This window comes from Sus scrofa, chromosome 4 (assembly GCF_000003025.6).
Source record: "Sus scrofa isolate TJ Tabasco breed Duroc chromosome 4, Sscrofa11.1, whole genome shotgun sequence".
NCBI lineage: Eukaryota > Metazoa > Chordata > Mammalia > Artiodactyla > Suidae > Sus > Sus scrofa.
This window is the reverse complement of record NC_010446.5, coordinates 83146308-83159514: the sequence shown is the minus strand read 5'-3', so window position 1 is coordinate 83159514 and position 13207 is coordinate 83146308. Positions and strand designations below refer to the sequence as shown.

General features: G+C 42.5%; 1 protein-coding gene across 2 annotated transcripts in view; it reads right to left on the bottom strand.

The window, feature by feature from the left end:
- The window catches only part of ADCY10 (adenylate cyclase 10, soluble), a 101248-nt gene that overhangs the window by 45501 nt on the left and 42540 nt on the right, over positions 1–13207 (bottom strand). For both annotated transcript variants that reach the window (XM_021088594.1, NM_001204392.1), the window contains 5 exons: positions 10943–11211; positions 8138–8274; positions 4735–4863; positions 2827–3105; positions 2400–2690 (listed from right to left, as the gene is read on the bottom strand). In XM_021088594.1, the coding sequence (XP_020944253.1) occupies positions 2400–2690; positions 2827–3105; positions 4735–4863; positions 8138–8274; positions 10943–11211 (1105 nt within the window). The remainder of the gene's footprint in view (positions 1–2399; positions 2691–2826; positions 3106–4734; positions 4864–8137; positions 8275–10942; positions 11212–13207) is intronic.

Here is a 13207-nt window from a genome sequence, read left to right as displayed (position 1 = left end):
AGCTATATCCTTTACAGAGTTCATATATCTATCTATTTATCTCCCTTTGGATTGCAACATCCATTGTATCTTGGTGCTTCGTACAAATTTCAATTTCAACATCATGTTTCACACATACTATGAATAGTATAATAATAATAGCATGTTTCCAATATTGGAAACATATAATGCCTGAGGAAAAATGTTTTTAAAATGTTTTTATTAAAACACTAGGCTCAGCTATAGCTATGTTCCCTTGACATCCTCCCTGCCCCAGTGAAATGAGACTACTGTTGAAGTTTCATTATCTTTGTGTCCACACCCTTGGGGACTTGAAACCTTCATATATAGATTCTCTCTATATATATACAGACTCTAAGGCTCTGAACTGAAAGTTTGATTTCTCTTTTTTAAAAAGGGAAATTGGCAAGTTTTAGTGCAGTGTCAACAATAAGCACAAACCACAGTACAAAGCTGCTTTTTCCCTGATCAAGAATTGAAAGGGAATCACCTTCCTCACACTCTGATTAATGTCTAATACTGTATCTCTGAACCTCTTCCAACCTCCTTGGCCAGTATTACCTAAAAGTTCAGTCCTGTACTTTGGGAAGCTCAAGTGTCAATGGGCAGAGCATGAGCTCAGGAATTAGACTGACGTGGGACTGAGTAAAGACTATTACTTGTTTTGTGGCACAGTGCAAGTTATTTAATCTTCCAGAACCTCAATTTTCTTACCTATAAAATGAAAAAAACCTTCCACCTTGGAGGGTTGTAAGAGGATGAAATAAGAATGCAGGTAAAACAGAGAATTAATGAGAATATCTATTTTGTACCTACTATGTGATAGGCACTTTACATACATTCTTTCCCAATTTGTATGTCCTTATAATATAGGAGTCCTCTACTTGTAGCCTCTGCTCTCCTGACCAGATTTAGCCATAATCAACGAGGCCCTGTGACTAGGGCAGGCAGCTCTTTGAGTGCTCCCTGACCACCCCAAAATGAGGGCTAGAGCTGGCGTTGCTGCCCCAACATTCATCATGCCTGCAGTCACCGGGTCTCTGGGCCCTAAACCCCTTGAATCTGCTATTACATTTTCTCTGATTATGTGGCCAGTTTGTGCTATCAGTTTGTAACTTTTTTACTTGCATCTCAGATGGTCTTAAATCCCTGCCCTGAACCCAAGCCCTCTTTTCTGGGGCCCTGACCTGCTTAGCCCTGGATAATTCTCTCCCACTTATACTCTTTTTTCTGCTGGAACTTTGTTTCAAACTAGACGACAGAGCAACAATATTCTTTTTGGTGTTTTTTTTTGTTGTTTTTTAAAAAATTTTTTTTTATTTTTTGCCATTTCTTGGGCCACTCCCGCAGCATATGGAGGTTCCCAGGCTAGGGGTCGAATCGGGAGCTGTAGCTGCCAGCCTACACCAGAGCCACAGCAACGCCGGATCCAAGCCACGTCTGCCACCCACACCACAGCTCACGGCAACACCGGATGGTCAACCCACTGAGCGAGGGAAGGGATTGAACCCGCAACCTCATGGTTCCTAGTCGGATTCGTTAACCACTGCGCCATGATGGGAACTCCCAATATTCTTTTTGTTTGTTTGTTTTGGCCACAGTATACTGTGGCTTGATATGGGATCTCAGTTCCCAGACCAGGGACTGAACTTGGGCTACAGCAGTGAAAATGCTGAATCATAACCACTAGACCACCAGGGAACTCCTGCAACAACAGTCTTATCTGCCAAGAAACACCACTCCCTTAGGGGCTTTACTCTTCCACTGACTTCCTAGTCCCTACCCTCCTTGGACTCCATCTCGTGGTGTGAATGAAGCTGGGTCTGTTTCACCTCTTTGGACATTTTAAAAATTTATTTTCTTTCTTTTTTTTCTTTTCTCAGGGCTGCACCTGCAGCATATGTAAATTCCTGGGCTAGGGTTCGAATTGGAGCTGCAGCTGCCAGCCTACATCACAGCCACAGCAATGCCAGATCCAAGCTGTGTCTGTGACCTAAACCACAGCTCATGGCAGCGCCAGATCCTTAACCCACTGAGTGAGGCCACAGATCCAACCTGCATCCTCACAGATACTATGTCAGTTCTTAACCTGCTGAGCCACAATGGGAACTCCCCTTTGGCCATTTTAATGTGAACTCTGGTCACACCCCATTTTGCCAGAGTCTTTATCCCCAAATCCCGAGAGTCTCACAGTGAGATTGGTTTTGCCAATGCAGCTGCAGGTAAACTCCCGGATTCTTCCTGTCTCACTGCCCTATGCTGCTGAAATCTCAGTATTTGTGGTGCCTGAGCCCTCAGAGAACTTGAAACCCTTGTGGTCCAGACCCACGCCTGCTAGGTCTTAGCCCCCATGTTCCCCAAGGAATAGTTAGGACTAATTAGGAACAAAGAAAGTTTACTTCGAAATCCATGGGATTTAGCCATCTTCCTAATGGTATCCAAGTCCAAAGTGTTGAGCCGGATGTCCACTGTGAAGTGGTGGAAGGGGATGAAGTCACCACTTCGGCAGTGGTCACACCTATGGGCGTTTTCCTCCAGAAAGCGGGCACATTTCAGGTGCATGGCTTTCTTCTGGTCCTTCAGCCACAGCTCATAAGCTGTTTTCTGCATCATTGGCTTGCAGAATCGAATGATGTGGTACTCAATCACCTGGCTTTCCAGCTCACGGTGATCCTCCTCCTCGCCTCGGGCTAAAGGGGACAGAGAGGGATTTTCAGCAAGGTTCGGGGCGACAAGTCGGGCCCTGCTACAAAACACAGATGAGTTCTGGTATTGAGATGTGCCTTTAACTAAAGGAAATATGGGTCCCTTCCAGGTTCTACTCACCCATTCCTTCAGTGGGCTTTAGAGAGAGGGAGCGATAATTCACCTCAAAAGAGGCCGTATTCTGTTTCAGGGCCAACCTGAGCTCTTTTCCATTCCGGAAACAACCAAAGACCTTGGATTCCACTAAGGTTGCCAGGGCACTGATCATCATCTTCATGTTCCAACAAGGGAGAATCTCAAACAACAGCTCTGTCGTGAAAGTCAGGCCAGTGATGGCAGCACATCTCACCAACATCTGGTGGGACAGGCTCATGCTATCCAGCTGGACCAGAGAGATTTCTGCAGGCGGAAAGGCATATGACAGGGAACTAGTCACCTGTCTTTATCAGATACATTCTAGAGATGGATAACTGTCCTGCTCCACAGTTCTTGTTCACAGAATCTAAGCTAACTAAGCTAAACTAAACTAACTAAGCTAAAAGAAGTATTTGTTTAGTACCTACTTGCGCTGGGAGTACAAAAGATGGAGATACTATGATATAAAAATACCAAGTACTACTGGCCAGACAACAAGACTGATTTCAAGGTGTTCTGATTTTGTGCTAAAGTGTGACAAGAGTGTATGAGAAGAGAAGAGGTCACAGGGGGGCCACAGTAGTCAGAGGAGCAAGGCCTGCCATTGTTGTTCTATGCTGACTTCTCCACCTGGTCATTCTCTTTCTTCTTCACTGGCTACTCCTTCTCCTGGCACTCCCAACATTAAGGGTCCTCTCTATCTGCCACAGGGATTCATTTAGTCTTATGATAACCCATTACCATCTCTATGTTCATGACCAAGTGTCAGAGAATTCCTAGCTCCAATTCCATCTCCTCATTTATGCTTGAGTGTCATAACTCACAGGGTTTCCTGGAAATCTTGACCAGGATGTCCTTTAATTACATCACCCTCATCAGGGACAAAATACGAACTTCTCAACTTGTCCACAGAATACTGTAGAAACCAAGCTAGTCCACTCTGCTACTTTAACAGATATAGTAAATGAAACACAAATGCTGCTCCTTTAAAGACTGAGAACTTGAGGTCTCTATGTCATCCTGTTAAACATTTGAATTTGAACTTTATTTATTTACTTATTTATTTATTTTTTGGCTGTGCCTGTGGCATGTGGATGTTCCCAGGCTGGTTCAGTGACAATACCAGATCTTCAACCATTAGGCTACCAGGGAACTCTGAAGTTGAACATTTTATTTTATTTATTTATTTTTGGTCTTTTTGTCTTTTCTAGGGCCACACCCAAGGCATATGGAGGTTCCCATGCTAGGGGTCTAATCAGAGCTGTAGCCGCCAGCCTACGCCACAGCCACAGCAACCAGAGATCTGAGCCATGTCTGCAACCTACACCACAGCTCATGGCAATGCCGGATCCTTAACCCACCTAGCAAGGCCAGGGATCGCACACACAACCTCATGGTTCCTAGTCAGGTTTGCTAACTACTGAGCCATGACAGGAACTCCAGAAGTTGAACATTTTATAGATGGCATGGATTGAAACTGAAAGCATACTGCAACACCGCTTGAAATTAATTTTTCTTGAAATTAATAGCAGTACACCTCTGATATAAATTCTCTTGTCTTTCATTTCTTAAAACATAGATAGCAGAAAAAAGTATAGTGTTAAATTTTCTCTCTCATTATTTGATTTTTAATTAAAAATGTACTATACCTCATTCTTTTATGCAGTTGAATAAAATTTTGTTCAAATCAGACTCCAGAATATACACAGGGAGAAGGTGGTTCCCATTTGGGAACAGAAAAGCCAGACCTACAATGGAGACTTCCCACAGCCTGGGCAACACAAAACAGACAAACCAGGCTATCTTCCTTGTGCCTTTATTGGAGGCATCCTAGAGAAAGCAGAAAGGGAATGTAGGTCCTGGAAAATGAACACTAGTTCAAATTTTCTTTACCTTTTAATGATGCTGGTGGTGACAAGTTTTTCAATCTGACACCACTAGCGAGGTTACAGACTTCTTCATTTCCTTCCTCAAAACCTAAAGTAAATATTTTTAAGTCTTCTGTTGGCTTGGCAAAATTCTCTACAGGGAGATAAAAGCAAAGAAAAGTTGAGAGTCACTGTCCTATTATTATCTTGATTTTCCAATAAACTTCCAGATGTGTCTCACCTGAAAAACTAGGCAGAGATGTGTGTTGGCCCCTCAAATATTCTGAAATGCTGTATTTTAAGTAAAACTGATATATGAAAATATAAATTTACTCAAAAAGTGTTTTTCCTCCTCCCTCCTACTGGATATCTTCAATAATGCATGCAGCTTTATAAAAACTTGACTCAAAGGTCATCAGAATGTATCTTATAATATATGGTACCTTATACTTGGATGCACATTGAAATACCCACACTCAGATGCAAACACATTCGGTAGGAGACTAAACTTAAGATTTTGTTATTGTCAGAAAGAGATACTAAAAATGGTGAAATGTGAATAGTAAGCTTGCCTAATACTTTTTCTCCTGGTAATCCCAAATGCATTACTTATTTGTGCCTCCAGTCCTACATTAACAATTGAGTTGCAAGACTCTGTGATAGGTGATGTGGAAATATGAGAATGAATATAACTAAACTCCTGCCTTCCTAGAAAGATACATACACAAAGAGCTAGACTCCCAGACAGTAAACAAATGCCACATGAGTAGGTATAGGCAGTAAGTGTTGGAGAGTTCATATCAACACAGTACAGAATTTTCATCCACCATAAACTGTGAAGGCTATAAATGTGGCCAGTGCATGCTTTCAGCCCTCAGGGATCTTAAAATTTATTGAAACAGATATTTAGGTAATTAATCATAATACAGGAAAAGTAACTTAAGATCTAAAGAGCAAAGAGGAATAGAGAACAAAGAACAATGAATTATCTTGGTGGATTCAGAAAGGCTTCACTGAGGAGGATTGAAACTCAAAGAATGAAGGGAGGGGAGTTCCCATCGTGGCACAGCAGGAACAAATCTGACTAGGAACCACGAGCTTGCAGGTGCTACCCCTGGCCTTGCTCAGTGGGTTAAGGATCCATGTTGCCATATGCTGTGGCTTGGATCTGCCGTTGCTGCAGCTTTGGCATAGTCTGGCAACAACAGCTCCGAAGGGACCCCTAGCCAGGAAACCTCCATATGCCGCATGTGTGGCCCTAAGAAGACAAAAGACCAAAAAAAAAAAAAAAAAAAGACAAAAATAAAGAATGAAGAGAGGGATTTCCCATCGTGACACAGAGGAAACGAATCCGACTAGGAACCATGAAGTTACGGGTTCGACCCCTGGTCTCCCTCAGTGAGTTAAGGATCAGGTGTTGCTGTGAGCTGTGCTGTAGGTCGCAGATGCGGCTCAGATCTGGTATTGCTGTGGCTATGGCTTAGGGCGGCAGCTGTAGCTCCCATTAGACCCCTAGCCTGGGAACCTCCATATGCCATGGGTTGGCCCTAAAAAAAAAAGAATGAAGGGATAATCCAACTGGAAAACTGAGGGGCTGCTGTGGCTATGGCTTAGGGCGGCAGCTGTAGCTCCGATTAGACCCCTAGCCTGGGAACCTCCATATGCCATGGGTTGGCCCTAAAAAAAAAGAATGAAGGGATAATCCAACTGGAAAACTGAGGGGCGATCAATGCAAAAGCACAGAAGCCACAAAGCGTTTTGCAATTTAGAGAACTGTAAAGAGACCAGTGTGGCTAAGCCACAGTGTGTGGACTGCTGGAGTGCTATTGTGGGAGATTAGTGATTACCAATGGTTAAAAAAGCTAATAGAGGTGGGAGAGAAGTGGGGGTGGCTATAACAGGGCAACATGAGGGGTTCTCGAGGTGACGGAAATGTTCTGTATCTTGACTATATCAATATTAGTATCCTGGAGTTCCCGTCGTGGCTCAGTGGTTAACAAATCTGACTGGGAACCATGAGGCTGCCGGTTCAATCCCTGGCCTTGCTCAGTGGGTTGAGGATCCGGTGTTGCCGAGAGCTGTGGTGTAGGTCGAAGACACGGCTTGGATCCCGCGTTGCTGTGGCTCTGGTGTAGGCCAGCAGCTACAGCTCCAATTCGACCCCTAGCCTGGGAACCTCCATAAGCTACGGGAGCAGCCCAAGAAATGGCAAAAAGACAAAAAAAAAAAAAAAATATATATATATATATATATATATATATATATTAGTATCCTGGTTGTGATATTATATATCGTTTTGCTGATTCATTACTAGGGAAAACTAGGTAAAGGGTACATGGACTCTATGGTACTTATTGCAACTGCATGTCAATTTATAATCACCTCAAAAAGTTTAATTAAAAAAAAATGAGGCAGCAAAGTATTATTATATTCGATCACCTCATTTAAACCGGAAGAGGCTCCTAGAACCCCTACTGCAGTGTCAGACAAGAGAAGGTGCTCAGTAGATGTTTGTTGAGTGAATAAATAAGAAAGGGTTGAGCTCCTTTACCTCCATTTTAGAGCAGTTACCTGGCAATAAAGGTTGTGACTAGTCCCAAATACTAGCTATTAAATGGCGTCTGTGGAACTGGAATTCTGGACTCCTAAAGGTCAAACTTTTCTTCTGATTACATCTTTATGTTCTCTCTTTTCATGGAAGAGATACTATCTTTTAAACCTCCATGGTTTCCTTTGTGTCAAAACATAGTTTTTTTTTCCTTCCTTCCTCTCTCTCTCTTTCCTTCCTCCCTCCATCCTTCCTCCCTCCCTTCCGTCCTTTCTCCCTTCCTCCCTCTCTTTCTTTCTTTTTCTTGAATATGAGTTTTACTTTTCATCACTACCATCTCTTTAAACAACTAGTATACCACAGACATTTTCGTGTCATTCACATTAACCTTGATCCTCTACCTCCCAGCTTGCATTCTTATCCCATTTTCCAATCTCTACACTTCTCCCTTCACTAAAACTATTTGCGTAAACATGCCAACCGGCCTGTTTGTACTTGTTTGTACTTCGGTCTCAAAGTTCATCCTTTTGTAGTTCTCTGTAGCAACGTAACCTTATTGATAATTCACTTTGAGCTAATCATTTTACCTCTGGAAACAAGTTATCCTTTTCCCCAGATAACAACATCTAAATCTATCAGTTTGGATCTTGGGCTTTAAGATTCTCCGGTGTTCTTTCATTTCTATTACAGGTCTACATTCTTTCTCTCAATCCAGTGAGTCCCAGGCAATGTTAAGTTTTCTTACAATCTGCACTATCCAGTCCAGTGTTCCCCACTCCACTCCCACCCCCCACCCCCCCCGAAACCCTCTGACCCTTACAGGAAGCAGCCACCCTCTTCACAGGGCAGAGGGAGAAAGAACCATCATTATGAGACTTACTGAACAGGTTATTCCAGGTCACATTTGTCTTTTCCTCAGACTCCATTGTTTGGAAAACGAGTACCCTGTGATGGTCCAGGTTTTTAAGCAATTCTTCACAGTAAAGTGGAATCCCACAGCTTCCCTCTGCCAGGTAACTGTAGTGGAAATAGGGCAACCTAATTATGTCAAAGAACCATCTTTAAGGAAGGAAAAACATTTGAATCTTCTCGATCACTTGAAAATAATCACTTCTCTTTCTCCATTTGTTTGTTTTCCATTTTGAGGGATTGTTTTTTTTTTTTTTCTTTTTCTTTCATTTTTAAAATTACATGAACATGTAAATCTTTCCAAAGTCAAAACTAATATAATAAGGTACATCTTCAGTATTGCTTCACTTTTTCACCTGATAAGTAACTGTGCATAACTAGTTTACCTTTTTAATGTTTCTTTTAAAAACTACAGAAATGTACACATGTATTTCACCTCTTTCCTTAGATAAAAGACAGCACATATATACACCGACACCGTACACTAAACTGCTCCTTGTTTTTTCACTCAGCAATGCATCCTGGTCATCCATCCACATCAGTAGATCTTTCTATTTCTCTGCATAGCTATGCAGGGCTCCATCATGTGGATGCATCCTACTTTATTCTAACTATCCCCTTAGAGACAGACATTTGGATTAATTTCAGTCCTTCGCTAGTACAAATAATGCCTCAATAAAAACTGCCCATATGTCACTTCATATATATATACATATATATATATATATATATATATATATTTTTTTTTTTTTTGGTCTTTTTTGCCTTTTCTAGGGCCGCTTCCTGCAGCATATGGAGGTTCCCAGGATAGAGGTTCAGTCGGAGCTGCAGCCACTGGCCAACGCCAGAGCAACAGCAATGTGGGATCCGAGCTGCGTCTGTAACCTACACTACAGCTCATGGCAACGCCAGATCCTTAACCCACTGAGCAAGGCCAGGGATCGAAGCCGCAACCTTATGGTTCCTAGTCGGATTCGTTAACCAACTGTGCCACGACGGGAACTCCTGTCACTTCATATTTTTGACTATATCTTTAAGATAGATTCCTAGAATTGGGAAGGCTAGATTAAAAGATGTTTCTGTGTGTTTGTATATGTATAAATGTGTATATATATACATACATATATATATATAAAACAAATATATACATTTATTATATATATGATATACACATAAAATACAGAGAGAAGAGAGAGAGGCAGACAGAGAGACAAAGGGAGAGAGCATGCCAAATTTTTACCTGGAGTTATTTTATTTTTTGTTTTTTTTTTAAAGTCTCTGTTTTAGTCTTTTTTTTTTTTGGCAGCACCTGGAAGTTCCTGGCACGTGGCACGTGGAAGTTCCTAGGCCAGGGATTGAACCTGTGCTATAGCTAAAACCTGTACCACAGTTGCAGCAACGCCAGATCTTTAACCCACTGCACCACAAGGGAACTTCCATGGAGTTATTTTATTTTTTTATTTAAAAAAAATTTTTTATTACTCAATGAACTTACTACATTTATAGTTGTACATTGATCGTCACAATCCAGTTTTTTTTTTTTTTTTTTTTGTCTTTTTTTGTCTTTTGTTGTTGTTGTTGTTGTTGTTGTTGCTATTTCTTGGGCCACTCCCGCGGCATATGGAGGTTCCCAGGCTAGGGGTTGAATCGGAGCTGTAGCCACCGGCCTACACCAGAGCCACAGCAACGCGGGATCCGAGCCGCGTCTGCAACCTACACCACAGCTCACGGCAACGCCGGATCGTTAACCCACTGAGCAAGGGCAGGGACCGAACCCGCAACCTCATGGTTGCTAGTCGGATTCGTTAACCACTGCGCCACGACGGGAACTCCACAATCCAGTTTTATAGTATTTCCATCCTACACCCGCAGCGCATCCCCCCACCCCCCAACTTCTCTCCACCATGGAGTTATTTTATTTATTTATTTATTTTTTAGGTCCGCACCCATGGCATGTGGAGGTTCCCAGGCTAGGGGTCCAATCGGAGCTACAGCTGCAGGCCTATGCCACAGCCACAGCAACACCAGATCTGAGCCGCTTCTTCGACCTACACCATAGCTCAAGGCAATGCCGGATCTTTAACCCCCTGATCAATGCCAGGGATCAAACCCACAACCTCGTGGTCCCTAATCAGATTCATTTCTGCTGCACCACGACGGGAACTACTTAAATGAGACTTTGTCCAAGTCACCTCCCTTCCAGAAGAATGGCAACCTTATTAGAAAGAACAGATACAGATACCAAGGTGGGTTGTAAACATCCAGCTAAGGAAGAGTCATTGTGTTAAGGGAACTGCTGTCAAGACCCCAGGAGAGGAGTCACTGGGAAGCTCAGAAAGCAATGACCTCAACATCTACCATGACAGCGAACGACAGTACCAGACCACATTACTGCCAGCTGACCAAGAGTTTGCGCAGCTGTGGGTTGTGGTCTCTAATGTTTACCAGTTTGCCTCTCATGTCACTTGCCCACAATGGTGCCCTTAGTCACTGTGGGTTAGTGTCTGTAACCATACCCAGCATGATGAAAGAGAAATAAAACTGAGGTCACTAAGCAAAGTTAGAGCTGGTGTAACAGGGGCCATAATAAGGAAAAGGTGAACAGCGTGCATCCTGCCAACTGTGCTCATCCTACCAACTGGGCCCTTTGAAATGTGGGACCAACAACAATACAGAAATGGGCACTTTCAGATACATCTTAAGGAATCTGATGAAAGTCTGGACCTGAGGAATGAATGCAGATGTCAAGGCCTCTGGATAGAAATAGGTTACTCACATATCCAGTTCTTTGGGGATCCCTGTGACACTGAGGTCTAGGCAGACCTTGTTGCGGATGTCCTTAGGTTGCATGGCTCCAAGGGTGATGTAGGTGGTGTTCCTGTTCTTCATTATGGCGCTGGCAGCTGCACAGGGCATGAAGGGAGACAGGGACATGATGATGAAGATGGGAACAGACCGGATAAGTTTCTCCATAAAGGTCCAGGAGGCGGAATCAATAAACTGGCCTTCATCGATGATGAAAATAATCCTTTCCTCTTTCACTGTCTGGACAAGGCAGAGAAACAGAAAGAGAAATGCTGTAGGACTCTGGGTTTTTATACATGTGTATGGGTATGCAGGTGTATCCATTACATTTGGTGGAGCTAAGTTAAATCTTTTCTTTCCAATAACTGTGTTAATTAATTAATTAATTAATTTATTTATTTTGTCTTTTTGCCATTTCTTGGGCCGCTCCTGCGGCAAACTGTGTTAATTTAGATTCTGCTAACCTGAATCTGTGGAAACTGGAACAGAACTGGCTGGAATAGACATGGTCAAATCTTTCTGGAAAGATAATGCAATTGGAACTCCTGCTGTGGCACAGTGGGTTAAGAATCTGACTGCAGCAGCTCAGGTGGCTGCGGAAGTGCAGGTTCTATCCCTGGCCTGGTATAGTGGGTTAAAGATCTGGCATTGCCACAGCTGTGGCTCAAATTCAATCCCTGGCCTGGGAAATTCCATATGTCACAGGTGCGGTCATTAAAAAAAAGAAAGAAAAAAAAAAACAGTTTCTTAAAAAAAGTTCAAATGTATAGATGAGGTTGTAGCCAAGTTAAAACACTAATTATGTAAAAACAACTGAGGTTTACTACAAATCATTCTAATCTAGTCACAAAATGAAGGTCTTCTGGAAATAGCTACTTGACACTTAGTCAACCAACATATATTGAACGCATACTTACCAAGCACCCACTGGGCTAGGTGCTGGATACAGAGCACTGAGAGGAACTGACCTGGCCTTGCCCTGCTGGCCAGTTATACTGCTCTAGCTTGAACCGTGACATATGCTATACTTAAACAGATCATGTGTTCCCTTTCTTGTGTGGACTTTCTCTAACTATTCTGAATAATTTATTTATTCATTAAGCATTTATTGTGCATCTGTTAGGGTCATGTGCTGTACTAAGTGCTGGGGATACAGTATTAGACAAAATATAGAGCTTTATTTTTGGGTAAGCCCCTGCATAGTGGGCCTAATATTTCCATCGTGTGAGATGTCTAAATGGAGAAAACCTTCCCCACTAGTACTGCTCCAGGTTGCTCTTGGCTTCTTTTGGTTCCCTTCGAGAAGAGATTAGGTTAACCCATTCTTTCCCTCTAAATGTTTTTATAACCAAAGCAACAAAGGCTACTTTCAAATTTCAGATTCCAAAAGATGATCATTATAAAATATTATAGCCTGTCTTATCACATACACATAAGTCTCCTTTTATTTTTTTTTTTAATTTTATTTTCTGGCTGTGCCTATGGCATGTGGAAGTTCCTGGGCCAGGGACTGAACTTATGCCACAGCAGTGACCCAAGTCACTGAAGCATCAATGCTGGATCCTTAACCCACTCCACCACAAGGGAACTTCAATGTCTCCTCGTATAGCCCTATTCTGTCATCAGATCACTTGCTCTTCACTGACCCTGAGAACATTTTAATGAATAGGTTTAGCATCCTATTGTTTTGTTTTGTATTTGACTAATATCTTTAAAACCATGGGGCAGGAGTTCCCCGGTGGTTCAGCAGGTTGGGATCCAGCATTGTCACTGCTGTGGTTTGGGTTCCTGCTGTTGTGCAGGTTTGATCCCTGGCCCCAGAATTTCTGCATGCTGCAGGTCTGGTCAGAAAAACAAAAAAAAAAAAAAAAAAAGCAGTTTCTGTTGTGGCTCACATAACATATGAGCCAACATAGTGTCCACCTGCGTAGATGTGGGTTCAATCCGTGGCTTCAGTCAGCGGGTTAAGGATCTGGCATTGCTGAAAGCTGTGTTGTAGGTTGCACATACAGCTTGGAACTGGCATTGCTGTGGCTGTGGTATAGGTCTGCAGCTGCTGCTCAGATTTGACCCCTAGTCCAAGAACTTCCATATGACATAAGTGTAGCCATAAACAACAACAACAACAAAACTATGGGGCAGATGTAAATGTGAGTTCTAGTTGTAGGATGGCCTTATCAGTGAATTATTTGTGAACTGAGAATAAAGCAAGTACAAAAAAACCCACATGAATTCA